The sequence below is a fragment of the Gymnoscopelus microlampas genome (genome assembly GCF_963454915.1).
Source record: "Gymnoscopelus microlampas genome assembly, chromosome: 8".
NCBI lineage: Eukaryota > Metazoa > Chordata > Actinopteri > Myctophiformes > Myctophidae > Gymnoscopelus > Gymnoscopelus microlampas.
In genome coordinates, this window is record NC_139945.1 from 46,893,528 (window position 1) to 46,915,074 (window position 21,547).

Below are 21,547 nucleotides of genomic sequence, written 5' to 3' on the forward strand. Positions count from 1 at the left end.
TTTATTACAAATTGTCCAAAATACTCTTGCAGAGATGTGTTGTACACCCCAAACACATCTCAAAATATTGTTAAATAAGTAGCCAAGTTCACTGAAGTCCTGACTTAGATGGCATGCTAATATAAACCTTTCGTCATCAGGTATTCTGGACAAAACGAGGTGAGTAACTGATACTGACATAAAAATGTTTTTTGGGTGCAATATTCCTCTCATAAATTGGTGTCATAAACAAGTGATGTGCTGATCACATACTATAACCACAAGGCCTCAGGACCTGTGTTGCATGTCTCTGCTTTCACTGTCTTGCCTCAAATAAAAACAGAAATGCCTGAAACGTAACCTTAACCTGTAAACCCTCTACACTAGGTAAACTTTACCTGAGTTGGCTCTTCACTTGGAGTGCTTTTTCCCCCCATCTACACCAAATATCTTTTCCAAAAATACCCGATCTACAACGTGACATGTTGTGAGCTTGTAGATCGGCAGTTTTTGCTAAGGTTCCCCCAGAATAGAAAAAGGTATATTCCACATAGTACTACATCAACTGTTTGTTTTGTGACTTCCTCTATGTTCCTGTTACTCTCTAGTGGACGATAGCGAAGTATGCACCGCGGTTCAACGGTTTCCAGCAGCAGGACTCCCAGGAGCTGCTGGCCTTCCTCCTGGATGGTCTGCACGAGGACCTGAACCGCGTCCATGACAAACCATACGTAGAGCTGAAGGACAGCGATGGCAGACCTGACTGGGAGGTTGCCTCTGAGGTCAGCACGCACCACACATGACAGGACATGTTGTATCATCGTGATAATGTACATTAATGTATTTTTATAATGACTGACAGACATTTACACTTTACACTTATTTTTTAAACTGTCCTTAATCTACGTATTTGGTTAATCTGTAACTCACACGTAACAAACAAAATTGAAACATTTCAACATTACAAGTTAAATAACTCGTAAGTGGCATGAACTCTAGTTAGCAATCTAAATAACATTCTTAGCATCTGTGGACAAGCGAACAGCATAAATCTATCTAAATAGTAACCAACATACATCTGTATATCATAACTAGCATCTATTGAATTATACAATCAATAAAACATGTCATTCTCAGATGTGTTTGAGATTTGCTCTAAATAATTTGAGCTTAAAGAAACATCATCCTGTCTCATTCCTGCAGACATATATTTGCATCTCGTGCACAAGGGTTATATGTCTGCACCGATATTTTTATTTTGGAGTGATTACTAAAAACGGCAGTTAGCATCCAGTCTACTTGAGCTAATGCCTACAGTTTGCTGGGTTTGCTTAGTGTGTTATTTTGTGTACTTTCATCATGACAAACCTTATGTTTACATTCACAAACATTAAGAACATGGGCTAATTATTATTATATAATAATAAGAAAATATCAATACCTCCCATAACCTATAATTTCGAATTGCATCGCTCAAAATAATAATTGTTGCGCTGAGGTGAATGCACCTCAATAAAAAAAAAGGGCGCACACCAGTATTGCATACGTGTCAACCATGGTGAAAAGATCAAAGTTAAAAATACAAAATCAGTCTTACAACACAATGCAAAGGAAGTTTTATTCAACAAGCACAAATATTTTGACTAAACATCTTCAGGTGTATAATATACATTCTTGATCATCTATGTAATCAACACATACAAATCTATGTTTTAGTTACACCAGCGTTGTTGTTTTAGTAGTAGGAGAAGTGTTTTAACACAATTTTCTTTTTTTGCAACGAGACGAGTAGCGAGAGTAATGCTTTTGTGAGACTGCAAGTGGGAGGACCTTAGGTCCCAATATGGAATTCTTAATGAGCTGCTGGGTGTGCCCAAGCAAATACAACCTTTTAACACATACTGTACAGTAAATATACAGTTTTGGGGAAAACAAAACGGTATATGTAACAATAATACCCAATGACCATTATCTAGGGAATAATAGGCCTGTGGCACTGAATCTTTAATGATTTGAGTGATTTGAATGAGTTGACTTAATGTTTCTGTTTGTCTTCTCTTGCTATCTTGAATTGATTAGCAAGATTATCAGTGTCTGATCTGTGTGTGTGTGTGTGTGTGTGTGTGTGTGTGTGTGTGTGTGTGTGTGTGTGTGTGTGTGTGTGTGTTTGTGTGTCTGTCTGTCTGTCCGTATGTGTGTGGTTGCGTGTGTCGATGTGTTTTCTCTTTGTTTCCATGTGTGTGTGTGTGTGTGTGTGTGTGTGTGTCTGTGTGTGTGTGTGTGTGTGTGTGTGTGTGTGTGTGTGTGTGTCTGTGTGCGTGAATTTCTGTTTCTCCATGTGCGTCCAAAGGCATGGGAAAACCACTTGCGTAGGAACCGCTCCATTGTGGTGGACCTGTTCCATGGACAGCTCAAGTCCCAGGTGAAGTGTAAGACGTGCGGTCACATCAGCGCCCGCTTTGACCCCTTCAACTTCCTATCCTTGCCCCTGCCCATGGACAGCTCCATGCACCTGGAGATCACTGGTGAGGGAATGGCTGTTATATTAACCACTTTCAACCTGGTTACCCTGTTTTGGTCAGCTCATTACTCATTATAGGCAAAATGTTTCCAAAAAAAGATAAAAAATCACACCCTGTGTGAAGGAAGCGGTGCCTTTGGGGCGGGGCTTAACTCATTTCAGTTCGTACCTATTGGTGGTCTGAGTCCACTTACCAAATTTGTACTTGGTAGCATGCTGCAAGCTGGAATGGTGGCTGTTTAAAGGCCAGCCAATGGGCAGACAGAGGGGGCGGGGCTTAAGTAATTACAGTTTGTCCCTATTGGTGGTTTTAGTCCATGTACAAAATTTGTACTCCCTAGCATGCTGTGAACTTGAGTTATGGCTGTTTAAAGGCCAGCCAATGGGAAGACAGAGGGGGCGGGGCTTCAGCAATTCATGCTCGTCCCTATTGGTGGTCTAAGTCCACATACCAAGTTTGGACTTGGTGCCATGCTGCAAACTGGAGTTATAGCTGTTTAAAATCCCGTGCTCATCCCGTGCTTACACGGACATCATCCCGTGCTTACACGGACATAACATACGGGGGGGGTCCCTGGACCCCGCTTTGATAACTTCAGCAATTCATGCTCGTCCCTATTGGTGGTCTAAGTCCACATATGAAATTAGGACTTGGTGGCATGCTGCGAACTGGAGTTATAGCTGTTTGAAATCCTGTGCTCTAAACGGGCGGACGGACATAACATACGCTGGGGGTCCCTGGACCCCTCTTTGATAAGCAGTGGCACGTGTGGCCAATGAGAGGAGAGATGCCATAGGCAATCGCCAAGTCCGTGTGTGTGTGTGTGTGTGCGTGTGTTTGTATGTGTTTCTTCTTTGCCGTCAGGCTCATACGGACGGACATACGGACAAAGTCAAGTGTAGAGCGGTTGGCACCGCTAAAAAGAAAACTTGCTCATCTACAAGCTCACAACACATGTTGTGAGCTTATAGGTCAGCTATGTGTAGATTGGCTATTGTTGAAAATGTTTTAATAGGGCTTAAGTAGTTAAAGCAAGGTTTGCTGATTTTCAATCTTCTTTCCATTTATTAGTCATTTATTAGTCAAATCTGACCAACTCACATATACATATCGTCGGTGTCCAGCCAGGACCAGCTAACTCCATTTTCATTTTTTTTTTCATAAATCAAGGCTATTGAACACCCTTTAGGTCTGTGTAAAATATCAAAACATTTGAACCAATGAAAAGTATTAAAAAGCGCCTCTGACGAAAACTCCCAACTCCATTGGATCCTCAAACTGTCCGTCAAAAACAAACAACTCCCCCCTCTCCTCTACAGCGCTGCTTTTCAACAGCATGAGTAGAGCGCGTTGCGCAGTCAACGAGGAGGAGGACCACGTAAACAAGCTCCCCGTAGTCTGTTAAAACTATGCAGTGTACCTGTTTATCAAACTTAGCACTGACGCTAATGTTATGAAAACAAGTAATTATATTTCTAAAATCTATTAAGTGTTTAATGAGGAGAGCAATGTGACAAGAAGAAAGGCGTTCATAGCATTTCTGTCGCGCTATTCTACTACCTCTTTGCAGAAGTTATTGTAATATTTAAAGTCCTGTTTATTATTGTAGGCCTATATAATAAGTGGCATGAAGCATCAGGGCATTAATTCACACGTTGTTGTGATGCATTGTGAGCTTGGAGATCCATTGTTAGCTTTTGAGAATTTGTACCCTTTTGAAACCTCTCCCTCAGCAGCGAGTGGAGCTACTGTTGTTTGGACACCTAACTCCACTTCAGCTTGATTTCTGCTCGTCTGAAACTGCTAACTCCACTTGCGCTGGGTAAAGTGTTGATTTACCCGCGATTTGGTTAAAGTGTTGATAATATAATGACACATGCAAGTATCTGACAATATATAAAGTCACTATACCAACTTTGATGAGGCAGTATTGCTTTGTTTTAAAAATATAAGGTTTTCTTCATTTCCTGAAAAATGTATATTTTGTTTTTGCGTTTCCTGAACAATGAGCGTTTTGGAGTTAGCAGTTTCTGGCTGGACAGCAGAGATATACTGGATGGATATTCAACCTCATTCAAGTGTGTTCTGCAGATCTGTCACTGAAAAAAAAGAAACCAAAAATGAATGGGTTTTGTAATGTTATACTGTATAAATCTGCTTTATTTGCATTCGTCTGTGTGCTTAATGAGTTACTTTGAGATCTGGGGAGAATATTTTGAATTATAATTTTGTATTCAATGGATCAACTATTGATCCTATTGAGTTACTCAATCCAAACCTCTACAAGTGTCATTTTGTGTTTAATCCCACTTTGAGGGATGGAGGTGGTAGAAAACCACTTAACGTCATTCTCTTCATGAATGACGTTAAGTGGTTGAGTTACCTTGACATCCTGTCAAGGTAACTCAATCCAAACCTCTACAAGTGCCATTTTGCGTTTAATCCCACTTTGAGGGATGGAGGTGGTAGAAAACCACTTAACGTCATTCTCTTCATGTGTTATTATTTTGTGGGTGCTTTGCAGTCATTAAGCTGGATGGCTCCACCCCGGTACGCTATGGCCTGAGGTTGAACATGGATGAGAAGTACACAGGTCTGAAGAAACAGCTGAGTGAACTCTGCAGCCTGAATCCAGATCAGATCCTGCTGGCTGAGGTCCACAGCTCCAACATCAAGGTACTGGCCTCACACACATACTACATGCACATGCACATGCACACACACTACAAGCACACAGTGTACTGTAGTTTCCATCATTTCTAACTCTGGCATGTTTACATTAGGGCCGGGACTTTATCGCGTTAATTTCGATCAATTAATTACAAAAAAATTATCGCGTTAAAAAAATTAACGCATTTTAATCGCGCCTATTTTTTCACCGCGGAACGTTTCTCACTGGACGAGTTTCACACGGACCAGCGCACCTGGTGCGCTGGTATTATCGGTCCGCCTGAGAAGCTGTCTGAGAAGTGAGAACGACGTTGTTCTCACAACAACAGAGCAGCCACTGAATGAAGACGTGCCGCATAGCCTGCTTGATAATGTTGGCTGGGCAAATCAGAATCTGTAATGGATGCCGCCCCCCAGGGGGCGGGGGGGGCGGGGGGGGGGGGATGGGGGGGGGCGATGCACGATGCGGTGCGGGTCACATGCGCGCGATTTTTTTTAATAATTAATTAAACGACTATAAAACAACTAACAACAACACACTCTACCAGCCTCCAATGGTGGAAAATAGCAGATCTACAAGCTCACAATGCCTTGTGCTTGTAGATCTGCTATTTTCACATGGTTACTCTATGTTTTATAATATTAATCGAAATCTACAAAGTAACTTGTAACTAAAGTTTTAAAATAAGTTTAAAAGTAAAATATTTGCCTCTGAGATATAGTGGAGTTACTGGAGTAGAAGTAAAAGTATTAAAAAATTGGAAATAGGCGTATTCGAGAGTCAAGTGCAAATACCTCAAAATTGTACTTAAGTACAGTTCTTGAGTACATGTACTTAAAGACGTTTACCAAAATCCATTTGAAAACAATTTTTTTCATTGATCTCAGGTCAAATATTGATGTGCGATTAAAATGCGATTAATTTAGATTAATTAATTACAAAGCCTCTAATTAATTAGATTAATTTTTTTAATCGAGTCCCAGCCCTAGTTTACATCTTTACCTTTTTGTACTTATATTCATTAAAGGGATATTTCACTTTCAAAAAAACTTTGGGTCATTTTATCGTCTACTCAGGCTTTTGGTAGCCCCCCAGACCATTTTTAAGTTGCTTGATTCAGTATTTAGACATTTGATATACATTTTATCAGACACGCCCCCTTCCTATACAAACCCATTATAATTTCAAACTCCATTTTTAACATGTTAGATTCATCAAAAACACCGTCCTTGGTTCTGGTGAATCACCCTGCCCTCCTAATATGTGAGGGGGCTGTGTTCTTTCGATAACTTTTTTCATTTATTTATTTTTGGAAAATGAAAAAAATAAAATACAATAATAAAATAAATGAAAAAAGTAATCGAAAAAACACGGCCCCCTTGCGTATTAGGAGGGCAGGGTGAGTCACCAGAACCAAGGACGGGAGTTTTTGATGAATCTAACATGTAAAAATCTTAGTTTGAAGTTATATTGGGTTTGTATAGGAAGGGGGCGTGTCTGATAAAATTAATATCAAATATCTAAATAGTGAATCAAGCAACTTAAAAACTGTCTGGGTGGCTCACAAAAGCCTGAGTAGATGATAAAATGACCCAAAGTTTTTTTGAAAGTGAAATATCCCTTTAACATGCTCTGCCTCTATCAAATATTTAAAAAAAAAATGTTTTAAAGTTTGGTATTTTCACATGTAGAAACAAGATAGTGTATTCAGCAAACTCATAGCAGGTCTTAATTCACAATGAGTTGCATACAAATACAAAGACCGCACATAATGGTGATAAACCTGTTTAATACAAAACAAAACAAAAAAAGTTTACAAGGTTTCTTCACAATCAACAAAAGCAGAAACAAAGAACAGGAGATGACAACAAGGCCAGCAACAATAAGCAAACAAGAAATAACAGGATCAAAGATAAAGCAGTTAACTGTTAAAACCGGGAAAGCATCTATGTCTCTTTAGATTTGAGCTAAAAAGCATTATTTTATACTTTTGCTCAAAAATCATGAACATTTTGTGCAAATCTCTGAATATATATATTTTTAAATAAACTTTAAAGGGTCCCTGGAACAAAATATTTTGAGATGGGGTCGGCGGCCAAATACATATAAGGGGTGTCCTTGTCATGAAAAAGTTTGAGCATCACTCATATAATTTAGAAACATGTTTTTCAGAAAACTGTTTGACATTTGTAGAATCGGCCTTAGGTCTTAATGGGTTAAATACACATAATGACACCATGCACCTTTCGCCTTACAGGCCAGTGTTAATTTGTGTTCATTCCTAACTGGTTGTGTGTTGTCCCTGCTGTGTGTAGAACTTCCCACAGGACAACCAGAAGGTGCGCCTCTCTGTCAACGGCTTTCTGTGTGCGTTTGAGATCCCTGTGCCTGGCTCGCCCACCTCGCTCACCTCGCCTACACTTACGGGTAACGTTGTCAGCTACACTCCAATGTAATGACTGAGTCAATATTTATCTAGGGGTTAACCTTGTTGTACTCTTACCACCTGCAATGCCAAATGGCACACAGGTCATAATGTTTAACCACTTCCAACCTGGCTATCCCTATTTTTAGCATGTCAATATGGCCTACATTTTTCAAAAATAATTGTAAAAATAGGTAAAATAGCCGATCTACAAACTTGTTAATCTGGGAACCCATTCGGTAAAATAAAATAATCTGTTTTGAGAGATTACAAGGTTGTAGATTGGCTATTTTCTCTATTTGCCGTACAAGAAACTATATAGGGCTTTAGGGGTATTTTCATCCAAACAGGTAGAACAGTTGATACAAAGCCTTTTTGTATAAACATATCCACTGCAGTGGAAGACACTTCTGGCCTGGTCTTAAAAGATCAGCTTGGTTGGGAATCCCAGTGCTTAGAATGTCATACAACATTATGACCAGTCTCAGCTTTACTACAGTACATCATGTTGTAATGCAATGCATTCATATCTACTATATGCCTTGATACACTTACTGTATCTCCATTCTAATCCATAATGATTACATACTTGTGAAAACATCTGAAACTGAGCAGGTGTCCCATTTATGTGGCTTTTCCCCCCTGTAGACATCACCCCCATAGCCAACGGCATACCAGCTAATGGCCACATCAGCCCCACACCTGTCCTCATACCCAATGGTGCGCCCAGCACCGTGGTGCCCTGTAGCCCAGAGACGCCCCTGGCTAATGGAATACCCAATGGGCACATCACACCGGCCCAAGAGAGCCCCTTCATCGGTTACATTATTGCCATGCACAGGAAAATGGTGCGTACCTTCTACCAGTAGCACTTCATACACATAGCCTGTAAGCCAGTATGAAGTGGTGTAATGGTGTCTGGACGTGTAGGTACACTCTAATTTTACTTGCTGCTTGAATTGCCAGTCAACAGAAAGCCCAGGAATTTGGACTTAATGAGGGCACCTGCTAAGTGTCGAGGCTACTGTTTTAATGGCTATGCTTTAATTTTATGTATTTTTATTATCATTGAGATGAGTAATGAGTCATTCTCCGGAATGCAGAGGACTGTGAATTGACTGACAGACCAACCTCTATAGCAGATGGATAAAAAATATAGACATTCATTGGGTAACCCTTGTTTCCTACTAGGTTTCCTTTTACTTACTAGATAATAACCTACAGTACTTACAGTACTATGCATGTCTTGTAGACTCTTTTCCAGTAACTGTGATTGATTACCAACTATTTTCCTGATAAATAAAAACAAATAATTCCCAATGCAATATTTCTGCCATACTGTCGCCCTCAGATGCGGACAGAGCTTTACTTCCTGTCAGCTCAGAAGAACCGGCCCAGTCTGTTTGGCATGCCTCTGATCGTCCCCTGCACCGTGCACACCAGTAAGAAAGACCTCTACGATGCTGTGTGGATCCAGGTGTCCAGACTGGCCAGCCCTCTGCCACCACAGGAGGCCAGCAACCATGCCCAGGACTGGTCAGTTCACACACACACACACACACACACCAATCTCGAGGGACCAAATTTGAACCGTACTGTATGTCTAAAATCAAAGGACATTTGATAGTCCATCGAGATGTAAGCAACATATGTATTTCAATCTGGGACATTATTAAAATAAAATAATTTCTAAAAACATTTTTGATAATTTTGTCACTCCAAAATATGTTTTGGACATTTTCTCCCAACTTACATACTTGTAAGTCCTGTACTTTCCATTGTATTGAATGTCACATACATGCTGTTGAGGTAAAGGCCTGTATTGTTTTGAGGATAATGTGTCCTATTGTGTGCCCCTGCAGTGATGACAGTATGGGCTACCAGTACCCTTTCACACTACGGGTGGTGGGCAAGGATGGCAACTCATGTGCCTGGTGTCCCTGGTACAGGTAGGACATCCATCATTATGACACACACACACACACACACACACACACACACACACACACACACACACACACACACACACACACACACACACCAACCACAGTGTTAGTAGTGGTCCGTTACATGATAATTAGACATTGCCTAAAGGAAGATGAAGTTAGTTGACTAATGAGATGATCCTTGACATGAAAAGGTTTGAGAACCATTGCTATAGAGTGTTTAACTATGCTCTGGTCCTCAGGTTCTGTCGGGGCTGTGCTATAGAGTGCACGGAGGACAGAGCCTCTGTGGGAAACGCATTCATCGCTGTGGACTGGGACCCTACTGCACTGCACCTCCGCTACCAGACCTCTCAGGAGAGGGTAAGACAAGCTTTCTAAATATGACACACCGATTGGTCAAGCCTCACGTGACACGTGACAATACGGTGAAATACTGTATAGTATGGCGTCACTTTGACAGTGTCTCTGCCACTGTCAAAGTGAGGTAAGACAGGAACCATCACGAAATGGCTGCATGGCTGATACATAATTGGCAGATAGGACAGATAGGACACTTATATAGACAGGAGGGATATGACACTTACACAGACGGATAGGACACTTACAGTACACAGACAGGACGGATAGGACACTTATACAGACAGGACGGATAGGACACTTATACAGACAGGACGGATAGGACACTTATACAGACAGGACGGATAGAACACTTACACAGACAGGACGGATAGGACACTTACATAGACAGGAGGGATATGACACTTACACAGACAGGACGGATAGGACACTTACAGTATACAGACAGGACAGATAGGACACTTACAGTATACAGACAGGACGGATAGGACACTTATACAGACAGGAGGGATAGGACACTTACACAGACAGGAGGGATAGGACACTTACATAGACAGGACGGATAGGACACTTATACAGACAAGACGGATAGGACACTTATACGGACGGATAGGACACTTATACAGACAGGATGGATCGGACACTTATACAGACAGGATGGATAGGACAGTTAGAACATAAGAATTAGAACATTCCCAACATTCCCAACACAAGTCTGGTAAGAGTGAGGTAAGACAGGAACAATCACGAAATGGTTGAGAAATGGCGGATACTGTAACAATTGGATAGGACACTTACACAGACAGGACGGATAGGACACTTACACAGACAGGACGGATAGGACACTTACATAGACAGGACGGATAGGACACTTACATAGACAGGACGGATAGGACACTTATACAGACAGGAGGGATAGGACACTTATACAGATAGAACATTCCCAACATTCCCAACAGCGGAGAGTTGTGCTCCGAGGAGCACTTTTTCTAGTTATTATTATTATTATTATTATTATTACTAAGAAGTGGAGCAGCACCTTTTGTTTTTTCACCATGTCAACATAGAGAGACGGATGGACAGATTGGTTTAACCACATGAACCCTAGCGTCCCTATCTGAACATTCTATTTATAGTTGAACAATCTACAAGCTACGTTGTTAGCTTGTAAACTGGCTATTTTAGGCTAAGTGAGGGAGAAAAAGGAGGGGGTTAAGTACTGTACAGACCCCTGGGGGACCCTGGTCAACAAAGCATATCATGTAGGGTTCAAGTGGTTTAGTAACATCCAAGTGAAACACCTTTCTCAAAGTTCGATGGACAGTCCAGTCCCCTAGCTAGGCCTGTGCTATATGGAGAAAATATACAATGTGTGATCAAGCTGTTGGATATTGCAATGGCCATATGAGCCATTGCGATATCGGCATGTGCACATGCATCTATATCGGCATCTAGGAGCGATTAAGGCAGATATGATCGCTGGTGGTAAAGATACAGGGCAATACGCTGTCCAAAAACAGACCAACTGGCTGTTTTCCATCAGACAAGAGCATCAGCAGAGGTCTATGATTAAATCTCATGAATGTTGAGATAAAGAGCTCGGGTATGCTGTATTAGAAGGTAGACAAACTAGGCCGCGTGTAAAGTTGATGTTGACCACACAGTGTCACTAGAGAGGTGCTTACTGAAGCGCCATAGTTTTATGTCAGCGTTCAAGCAGAGATTCAAAGCACATCGTCATTTGTATCAGCATTGAGTTGCACCAGGCTCAGGCCCCACATCCTGCTGCAGTGAGCACGGCTCCTGAGTGCTTGTGGTAATGTTGCACTGCAGCAGTGTGTACACACACAAACACACACACACACACACACACACACACACACACACACACACACACATACACACACACACACACACACACACACACACACACAAACATTCTCTAACCGGTAACAGGACCTTTGTAGATTCAAGATATTAATGTGTACAAGCATTATGTATGTATATGAATTTTCCATCTGCATGAATATGCCTCCCTAACTATCTTCATACCAGTCATACCTCCCTAACTATAATCTGTCTTCCTTACCCGTCTGGTCTCCCTACCCGTCTGTTTTCTCTAACTGGCTGTCCTCCCTACCTGGCTCTCACTGGCTGGTGGTCCTTTTGTCTGGACCAGATCGTGGAGGAACACTGCAGTGTGGAGCAGTCTCGTCGGGCGCAGGCTGAGCCCATCAGTCTGGACAGCTGTCTGAAGGCCTTCACCAGTGAGGAGGAACTGGGGGAGGATGAGCTCTACTACTGCTCGAAGTGTAAGACCCATCGACTGGCCACCAAGAAGCTGGACCTCTGGAGGCTGCCTCCTGTCCTGGTCAGTAGTCAGACTGTCACCATACAATACCTTTATCATCCACAAGTTCAAGGTTTCCGTTAGCTGACCATTTTTAATTAACCATTTAAAATTGCTCTTTTTTGATGGCAGTAGCGTAACACTATTACACTATTACTCTGGCAGTTAAAGAGTTAATGTCAGTGTGGGTTAATTCCCTACAGCCTGCTGTGCGCTGCATAGATCAGCCTATTCGTCGCGCGTTGAAAATATCAGACCTACAAGCTCCCGTTGTGAGCTTGTATGTGCGTGAAATTACGCCACTGGGGGGGCCTTTGATTTTGTGGTGTTCCACGGCCCTGAGGGGTCTTAATGTGGCCCTGAACTTGGTGACCCATTCCAGGCAAGTTGACTTATGCCATCATGAACTAGACATAACAGTAACAAAAGCTGATGATGTAGGTTACTGCATATTAAGTTGAATGAGATGTAGCCCCAAACATAGGCTATATAGTTTGTGTATACTGTGCGACAGGAGGGCAGTTCACTCTCACGCCCTACTGACTTTATTAAGTTATTTTTGGCAAGCGACACCTCTGCATGATGGAGTAGATTCTTTCGGAAACTATAAACACAGGAACAGATTGCATCTGTGATAGTGGGGAAAAGGCCAGTACTAACGTAACAAGGTGTAATGATCAGTTGGGTGGTTCAATCACTGTACATGCACGTACAGTATCTGCAAACACGCCTGTGACTTTTATTATAATATGGCCGATTCATTTATTCTTTCAATTATAATCTTGTCGGTCATGGTGGCCGGCCCAACCCAAAAAAAACCTTTACAAGTTACAACCCAGTTCTATGCTGTAACACTTTTATATGGACTGCAATAATCAGACTGTTGGCCTTATTATAAATTAGACAATATTTCTATTAGCAGTTTACATGGGTTGCTTCATAGTCCCATTTACATGCTACAGAGCATAGCCCGATTAATGAGTGAAAACACATCCTTAACATGACTTCGCAGAAAGGTAGTGAATGCATCGTCAAACAGTTAACAGTGCACTCATGCACTGAACCCACCAAAAAAAATGCCCACATATACACTTTATTGCACGACTGTTCTTGCCAGTCCCGGCCAAACCGGGAAGTCTGGTCACCCTCTTCATATTTTTACAGCATTTACCTACCCCACCCCTACAACCACTCACACCTACACCCACACAGGATACAGCAAACAAACACACACACACACACACACACACACACACACACACACACACACACACACACACACACACACACACACACACACACACACACACACACACACACACACACACACACACACACACACACATCTGATCTACAACAAGCTTGTCAGCGTTGCGATGCGATTTCAAAACTTGAAATAAATGGGACATTCTGCATAATGAGTACTTTTACTTTTGGTACTTTAAGTACATTTTGATGCCAATACTTTTGTACTTTTACTCAAGTACATTTTGAATTCCAGACTTTTACTTTCTATATTGCAGTATTGATACTTTTACTTAAGTAAAACATTTGAGTACTTTTTCCACCACTGTTCCTACCTGAAAGCCCCCCACACCCCGACTCCCACTGTGTTGTTTCTCATATCCACTTGGTGGAGATAGGTAGGATTAAGCACTGATATTCAGGATTTGTTCATCTGAATCTGGATCAGGGTCATTATATCCTGAATTTCTTTGAAATAACCAGACACAATTTGGCTGGATTGTCTGATCCTGGATCAAACAATAAAGGATTTCAAAATCTGATCAGACAGGGATTAAATGTTTTTAACTCATGGGTGGCTCTAGCTTTCAGCACCTACAGCTCATCATGGATCTCAGTCTGGTCTTTGTTCAGCTGTAGAAAGTTGTGAAACATGCAGTGGTCCATTAGTCACACTTGTACATAAATGGAGATGGAGATCGGCTTGTCACTAATACAACTGAACGTAAAATGTCTCTCTATCTCCCGCCTATCTCTCTCTCTCTCTCTCTCTCTCTCTCTCTCTCTCTCTCTCTCTCTCTCTCCTCTCTCCTCTCTCTCTCTCTCTCTCCTCTCTCCTCTCTCTCTCTCTCTCTCCTCTCTCCTCTTTCTCTCCTTCTCTCTCTCTCTCTCTCTCTTTCTCTCTCTCTATTTGTCTATTCCAGATAGTCCACCTGAAGCGCTTCCAGTTCGTAAACGGTCGCTGGATCAAATCTCAGAAGATCGTCAAGTTTCCCCGTGGTAGTTTTGACCCCAGCGCCTTCCTGGCTCCCAGGGATCTGGAGCAACACTGTCTCCACTCCCGCAGCGAGGGGGAGGAGCTACTGAGGGTCGGGGAAGACAACCTATCGTCTATCTCCGCCCCGGCTGGCCTCAACAACCTCCCCAAAGGTCAGCACTGCTGCTCTGTTTGCTTGCAGTGTGTTTATTAACGATGGGAATCTGAAGGCATGACCACACTCATTTGTTTTAACCTGGTAGAGCTGCTTTAACGGCGTGGTTCTGCAAGAGGCTATCAGTGTATGACAGGATCTGTGTACGTGACTGCCTGCTATTCTCGCAAACCGCTAGACTGATCAGCGTCAAACTTTGTACTGTATATGTGCACTCATTTGACAACACTCTCCATATACATTATATATCAATTTAAAACAAAAGACAATTACAACATCCCAAGTACAGCACAGTAGATTTCAACATTATGCGTACAGTACAGTATTTGCAAGTATTTCTTTGGCTATTCAAAAATAGCAGATATACAGCTTGTAGATCTGCTATTTTTGAAAAATCTTGAACAAAAATGTTTTGAAAACATTTTTAAGAATCGCCTCAGGTCTTAATGGGTTAAGAAGGTTTATAGTGAGTCATGTGTGTAACAGTAGTGTAACATAACTGAGCTTGACACCATGCTGTGCTAGTTTTTATTTTATTTTTATTTTTTATTTAACCTTTATTTAACCAGTAAAACACATTGAGACAGAGTCTCTTTTACAAGTGGGAACTGGCCAAGGGGCAGATTAAAAATTTCACATCACTGCTAAAACAAACAATACAAATCAGTACAACAGTAATATTAATACATCCATGACTCACAGGAACCTTAAAAACAAATCTCCTAGTGAAACAATTTTTTTTTTTTACTCAGCTCAACCAAACCAAGTAACCTACCAGGAAATTTATCCAATTATTACATGTAGCAATTCATAGAATTTTACCCACATGTACAATGACATAGTTTCTCATTAGTCATTCTGCTTATGAAACAACAGAGCAGCACCTGCCTCACGTTGCACAGGAAGTCTTTTGATCATCTTCTCATCTGCGTCCGCAGCCTCTCCAGCCTCGGGCAGGAAGTCGGCCCCTTCGCTCAGTCGAAACAGCAGCCCCTCGAGCAGTCCTTCCAAGAGCGGCGCAGGAGGCCGCAGACAGGCCCGGCTCCGCCTCCCCCAGCTGAGCAGCAGACACCGGCTCTCGAACAGCAAGGAGAGCCTGGACGGCGGCGCCAAGGAGGGGGGCGCTGACCCCCAGGCCGAACCCAGGGAAGGCACGACGCAGGCGGACACGGAGGAGACTGCAGCGGTGGGGCTGGAATTGTCTCTCCCTGGGTGCGGGCATGCAGGCCTTGCCGAGTCCTCGACGGGCGCCGAAGCATCCAGCAGCCAGTGTGATGTGATCCTGATGAATGGAGACAGCGTGGATAGCTGTCAGAGCAGCGGACTGACCTCGGACTGCAGCACAGAGAGCAGCATGGATCCTGACAACTCGTTATTGCAGCACAGGGACAACGGATGTCTGGAGGCCATGTACAATCTCTATGCAATCTCTGTGAGTAGGCTACTGCAACCCATAACAATTATGTGTGGAAATTCTCGCTGTGGGACACTACAGTGACAATAATGCACCTACTGTATAAGCTAAATGACAATTTAGCTTTTTTGAATTGACCGATTTCCACAATTCACGAGCCAGATGGGATCAGGGTTTTGCATTAGAATTAAGTATCGGGTAGATCGGTTGTGCATCATCCACACCATTAATAAGTGCCTGGTTCGACTCCGGCTTGACCAGCGTTGAATGTCATGCCCCTTCTCTGTGTCCTCACTGTACTCTCCCTTTACACTGTCCTGTCCTGTCCTTCATACTGTAAGACTCCCTCAAAAACTTTAAAGATGCTTTAAAAAACGGTTTTGGCAATATGCTCTGCATTTCTGGTGATGTTGGTGTTGTTCAATGGTTGTTCAACAATCTGAAACATAAACCATATCAGCCCATAAAATTCAAAGAGCAAGGGATTCTTTCCAGACTCAACATGTTTGCCACAGGCTATGGGATCTGTACTGTAGCCATGGTCCCATATCCCGGACGGACTGTGGGAGGACCTGGCCTCAGGGCTACAGTATGCACACACACCAGAGAGAACACTAGCAGAGAGAGAGCAGGCTCAATGTTGCAAAGTTATAAAGGACTTTGATTTAAGCGTATGGCAAGCAGCAGACCCAGCAAAGCTGTTATTGTTGTGTATATACGTATATACGTGAGTGTAGTCAAAAAGACGCAGAAGCATTCATTTCACAGCTGCGTAGACATGTGGCCCTACTCATGCATTTGTCACCTTAGTGAGGATATCCGTAGTCACGGTTGTGGTTCCAAGTCTGCACATAGTTTGGGTGGGTACATCCCTGGGTATGGACTAGTTATATGAATGTGAGAGGAAGTATTATTACTGTGTGTCCTGGCCAGTGTTGTGAAGCCTCTTTTGATGTTCCCAGTGTCATTCAGGAATCATGGGAGGAGGTCACTATGTGACCTACGCCAAGAACCCCAATGAGAAATGGTACTGTTACAACGACAGCAGCTGTAAGGTAAGACACCAGACACCCATTCCCTCAGTCATTTAAGACTAATTAGATTTTACACCGGTAGTGCATTTTCTCAAACGACCTATCCGCCTATAATGTCAATGTGGATTTGGTTTGATGCATGCATGTTTCATTATTAAGCACTCCTTACATAAATGCAGCCAAATCAACCACAGTTTTTGCAATGAATGAAGATCAAATAAAATAAGAAAAAGAGTAGAAAGGGGAAGAGGAGAGGGTTCAGAAGGGGTTGGGGTGTTCAGAAGGTGCAGCATTATGTAGTGGTCTTATCTTGTGGTCTTACTTGGTAGGAGGTGCATTCTGAGGAGATTGACACCGACTCTGCGTACATCCTCTTCTATGAGCAGCAGGGGGTCGACTACTCCCAGTTCCTGCCAAAGACAGACGGCAAGAAGATGGCCGACACCAGTAGCATGGACGAAGACTTTGAGTCTGACTACAAGAAATACTGTGTCCTCCAGTGATCGCACTTTGTCTTCCATCAGCCAGCGCTGAAGGGCACTGGATCTGGGTCAGACTTCTCCCCACTTCTTTGGCTGGCGTATGTTGTAATATGCTTAAAAAACAAAACAAAAAAAAACTGTTTTTGATGAATAATCAAACTGCAAATCGCTAGAGCACTGGTTGAAATTACAGTGGTCTCTTTTCAATAGGGAAGCGTCGCAGCACTTTCTATACTTGCGAGAGGTCTAAAACAAGGATTTGTGCAAGGTTTGCCAAGAGAACAATCTATCCCCCCAATGAACGCACTAAAACTGGTGCACTTTGCAGAGCCCACAGAAACAAAATTCCCTTTCCTTGTGAACAAGGCAAGCTATGCCATGAAACATGTAACGTATACACGCATACTAACGCATCAGAATGTATGTCAGTATGGCCAAACACATGAACTAATGTTGCTTTCTCCTTGTGCATTTATCACAAAAATATTGATGTCTGAATGACAGGAAGGGCTGAAGGACCCTGCGTGTTGGCATTGTACTTTCAGCTGTTAAAGTATGTCCACAAAAATCAACATCATGTTGAGGTTCAGTGTCTGCTATAGAGAGATGATAGAATAGATACTTAACTGAGCTTTTAAAAATGCTTCTCCAAAGGTTTGATTTGTGCTTCTCATCTGTAGCATAGTGTCTGTAGGAAAAAAGAGCTACCTCATTGATAACTGTTGTCTACCGGCCAACTGCACCCGAGTAAAAAGTCTGACAGTATTATTATTAGAAATAAAATGTCCTTCTGACGACCGCGGTACACACATTTCAAATGAACCAAGTTAAGATTAATATAAATTTGGCCCTTTTGCCAAAATATGTGTCATCCAGCAACTGCCAAAAGTAAATGGTAATTTGTGCAATGTTGTTCTGATTTATACCCTTAACTTATTGATCAAACTCACTTTCCAACTCAAGATCTGTAGTATGAATCTGGATTATGTTCAGGACAGGTGCCAAAATCTGTGATTTCAAAGACCCAATACAATATACAATCTACTATATAAAGTGTGATATAATTTCTTTCTCTCTTTTTTCATTCTGTAAATGCATTATTTTATAGAGATTTATTTTTATTGTGATCTTTTTGTTTTGTTTAGGGATGTTCCTCACTACTGTATATTCAGAGCCAGAGTTATTTTGTAAACATGTAAAACCACTTGGCAAGATTTTTTCTTTTAGAGTTTTTTAATTTTATCTATCATACTATTATACCCAAAGGCACCAATGGTCCATATTTTGTCTCACCTATAAGCAAAAATGATATGCTATCATGGCACCCTAACGCATTATCTTATCTTCATTGAACAAAGATCAAATAAAATGATGACGACAACCTTTCACCTGATGCTTTCTGCAGCTTTTCAAATTATCAGCCAGAATCCAAGCAAATGTCCCTCTTGCTAAAACTGCTATTCACACCACTAAAAGGTCTAAAATAATGCAGAAGTGCAGGTGAAAATTACATGTTGTAGCCAAGCCGTAGCCAAATAATCTGACCGGGTGTATTGTGTCAGCGTTTCTGGTGTCATGTCTCCATATTATTTTGGTTAAAAGCCAAAGTCCCCCATGCAGGTGACAGAAAATATTGAGTAGGAAAACATTTGGTTACGGTGAAACTGTGTCATATTGCCAGCAAATGTTAGATTTGCTCAACTTTTTGGGGTCACCACTACTTACATATTGATATTGGGTCAATAATTTGGTGCCGTGCCATTAGTCAGACGGCCCATTGTTCCCAAGTACCATTGGACCGACAGTGCGCATTATAACTAAACCTAACCCTAACCTCACACTAACCTACAATGTTTCAGACTATTGGGACATCGGAATAATGGGCCATCAGAATATTGGTCAGCTACAATAATTCAGTCATTTACTGATTCAGTTTAGAACTCAACTTCATTGAAGAAGGGGTGAACATTTGGTGGATTTGTCTGTATTATCACCTCATGACATACAGGTTGGTTTTGCGAGAATAGGAAATGTATACATGTGTAAATGTATAGCAGTTTGAAATGGAAATTATATAAATATCAAACGGCTCTTAACCAACTAATGATTGACAGGTTACAGTGGGTTGTTCACAGCTCTACTTTTTGTTTCATTTCAATATATGGGATTGAACTATTGGACGTACTACAGACCAGATCAAATCTTAGTAAGAACATAATGGAGGTGAAAATCAACGTTGGGAATCATTTGTTTGAATTAGTTTGCATCAATTAGATCAAGGCCACATTTGCTTTGACTAAGGTCAGGTGTGACTGCTCAAATCAGCCATCACCCACACCACAGTGTTCTCTTGAATAGACCTGATGTGTTATAATTTACCAACAAACAAAATAGTTTTGTTTTTTATTAAACTGATGAATAAGACATCGAACTGAACTAATCCTGAACTTGTGCCCTGCTCACTTCAATGTCAGTCACAGGGTTTGCAGATTGTAGCATGTGGCAAAGGTCACCAGCCAAGCTCCCTCTCACCACTGTGAACAGACCACCCGGCTGCCTGCCCTTAATATAAAGGTCCTAAAATAAAGCTTAAAGCTGAAGTCCAGCTTTCTAAATCACAGGAGATAAATATTCTGTGTACCCTTCCCCCACCCAAGATTGTTTCCAATGTTTTAGCTGCTGTATTGATGCGGAGAGGATGGTTATTAGATGTACTGGATAAATGTCTGTCGTTAAAAGAAACTTTTATTTTCTTTGTCAGGAATATGTTTGTTGAACAAATGTAAGTGTACAACCCAGAGCTATTTATGTTTGCTTTTTTTTTTTGCTGCTGCTTTGCCCTTCAAATTGTACATGATGTCAAGCTGTCAAATGTTAGTCCAAGGCTGAAAATGCATCACCTGGTTCAAAGGGAACATTTCAGGAATAATTAAGGATTTGTATCAGTGTGTTCTATTTGCTTGGTGTTGACGGTGCATCAGCTGTCAAACATTTTCTTTGTAACAGTGAATGAGCCTTCTAACTAATTATATTGTGACACACAGCTTACCCGTATGTAAAAGTACTGTAGGTTTGATGAATACAAAACACAGCGTATACGGTGAGATCCTGAGCGTTAAATGAACACTCAGGATTGTATTGTGTATTGCCAACAGTGTGGGGTTCATCTGAGCACAATTTCCTCACTTCAGTAATTGGAGCAAAATTATTGAAGCAAAATTCTTCATCCGAGTACAAATGGAAGTGACTTTGAACTCCGTTGAAAACACTGATCATTGGAATCCTTGGCTCCTTCTCTGACAGAATGGGTTGACGTGGTGGCAGGCAGTGCAATCTACTACTGAACTGTAACCTCTCGTTATTTAAGTTAATTTCCTTTTCGGATCTGAAAGAGTTGTTTAATTTAATGAATTTTTTTTTGTAAGATGTTTGTTGAAAGAAAGTGACATTGCACTGACATGAAAATGTACATAAAAAGTGTTTTTTGTAAATAAGCCAATTAAAAAAGTTATGTATTTGAATATGAACTGTACAAAATACTGTACTTGTAGTTGTATATGGAGTGACATTGTTGATCTGTAACAAATATCCAAGCAACAAATTAAATTCTGCGAAAGGAAATTGAGACTTTGAAGTGGTGTCTTTCTCTTTGTGTTAAATTCATCTGACTTTTAATGTAATTTAAAGTAATTGTAAGGCTTTAATGTAAATACTTTGATTGCAACTGGTAGTGTATCAAGCAATTGCTTTGCTTGCTTTTGCTCATAAGAGGAGAGAAAATGTACTTGTGAAAGCAAAGAAACCACAGCATCTTAAGAGGTGTTTGTGTTGGAGAGGAAACCATTTTGTCAGGGGTCTTCAACCAACCGTAATTTTCAGCCGTTGAAAATGTGATTTCCCCGAAATATACAATTATTTAAAAATACATCATTCTGCCTCCTATGCAAACTAAATTGCCTGTGGTAACT

General features: G+C 41.4%; 1 protein-coding gene across 3 annotated transcripts in view; it reads left to right on the forward strand.

The window, feature by feature from the left end:
- Positions 1-21,206, forward strand: part of usp32 (ubiquitin specific peptidase 32) — a 79,942-nt gene extending 58,736 nt beyond the window's left edge. For all 3 annotated transcript variants that reach the window (XM_084065387.1, XM_084065388.1, XM_084065389.1), the window contains exons 22-34: positions 588-761; positions 2,330-2,504; positions 5,026-5,177; positions 7,488-7,599; positions 8,246-8,445; positions 8,949-9,133; positions 9,460-9,546; positions 9,786-9,906; positions 12,083-12,274; positions 14,422-14,647; positions 15,588-16,081; positions 17,026-17,118; positions 17,427-21,206. In XM_084065387.1, the coding sequence (XP_083921513.1) occupies positions 588-761; positions 2,330-2,504; positions 5,026-5,177; positions 7,488-7,599; positions 8,246-8,445; positions 8,949-9,133; positions 9,460-9,546; positions 9,786-9,906; positions 12,083-12,274; positions 14,422-14,647; positions 15,588-16,081; positions 17,026-17,118; positions 17,427-17,600 (2,385 nt within the window). In that variant the 3' untranslated portion in view covers positions 17,601-21,206. The remainder of the gene's footprint in view (positions 1-587; positions 762-2,329; positions 2,505-5,025; positions 5,178-7,487; positions 7,600-8,245; positions 8,446-8,948; positions 9,134-9,459; positions 9,547-9,785; positions 9,907-12,082; positions 12,275-14,421; positions 14,648-15,587; positions 16,082-17,025; positions 17,119-17,426) is intronic.
- Positions 21,207-21,547: the final 341 nt, after the last annotated feature.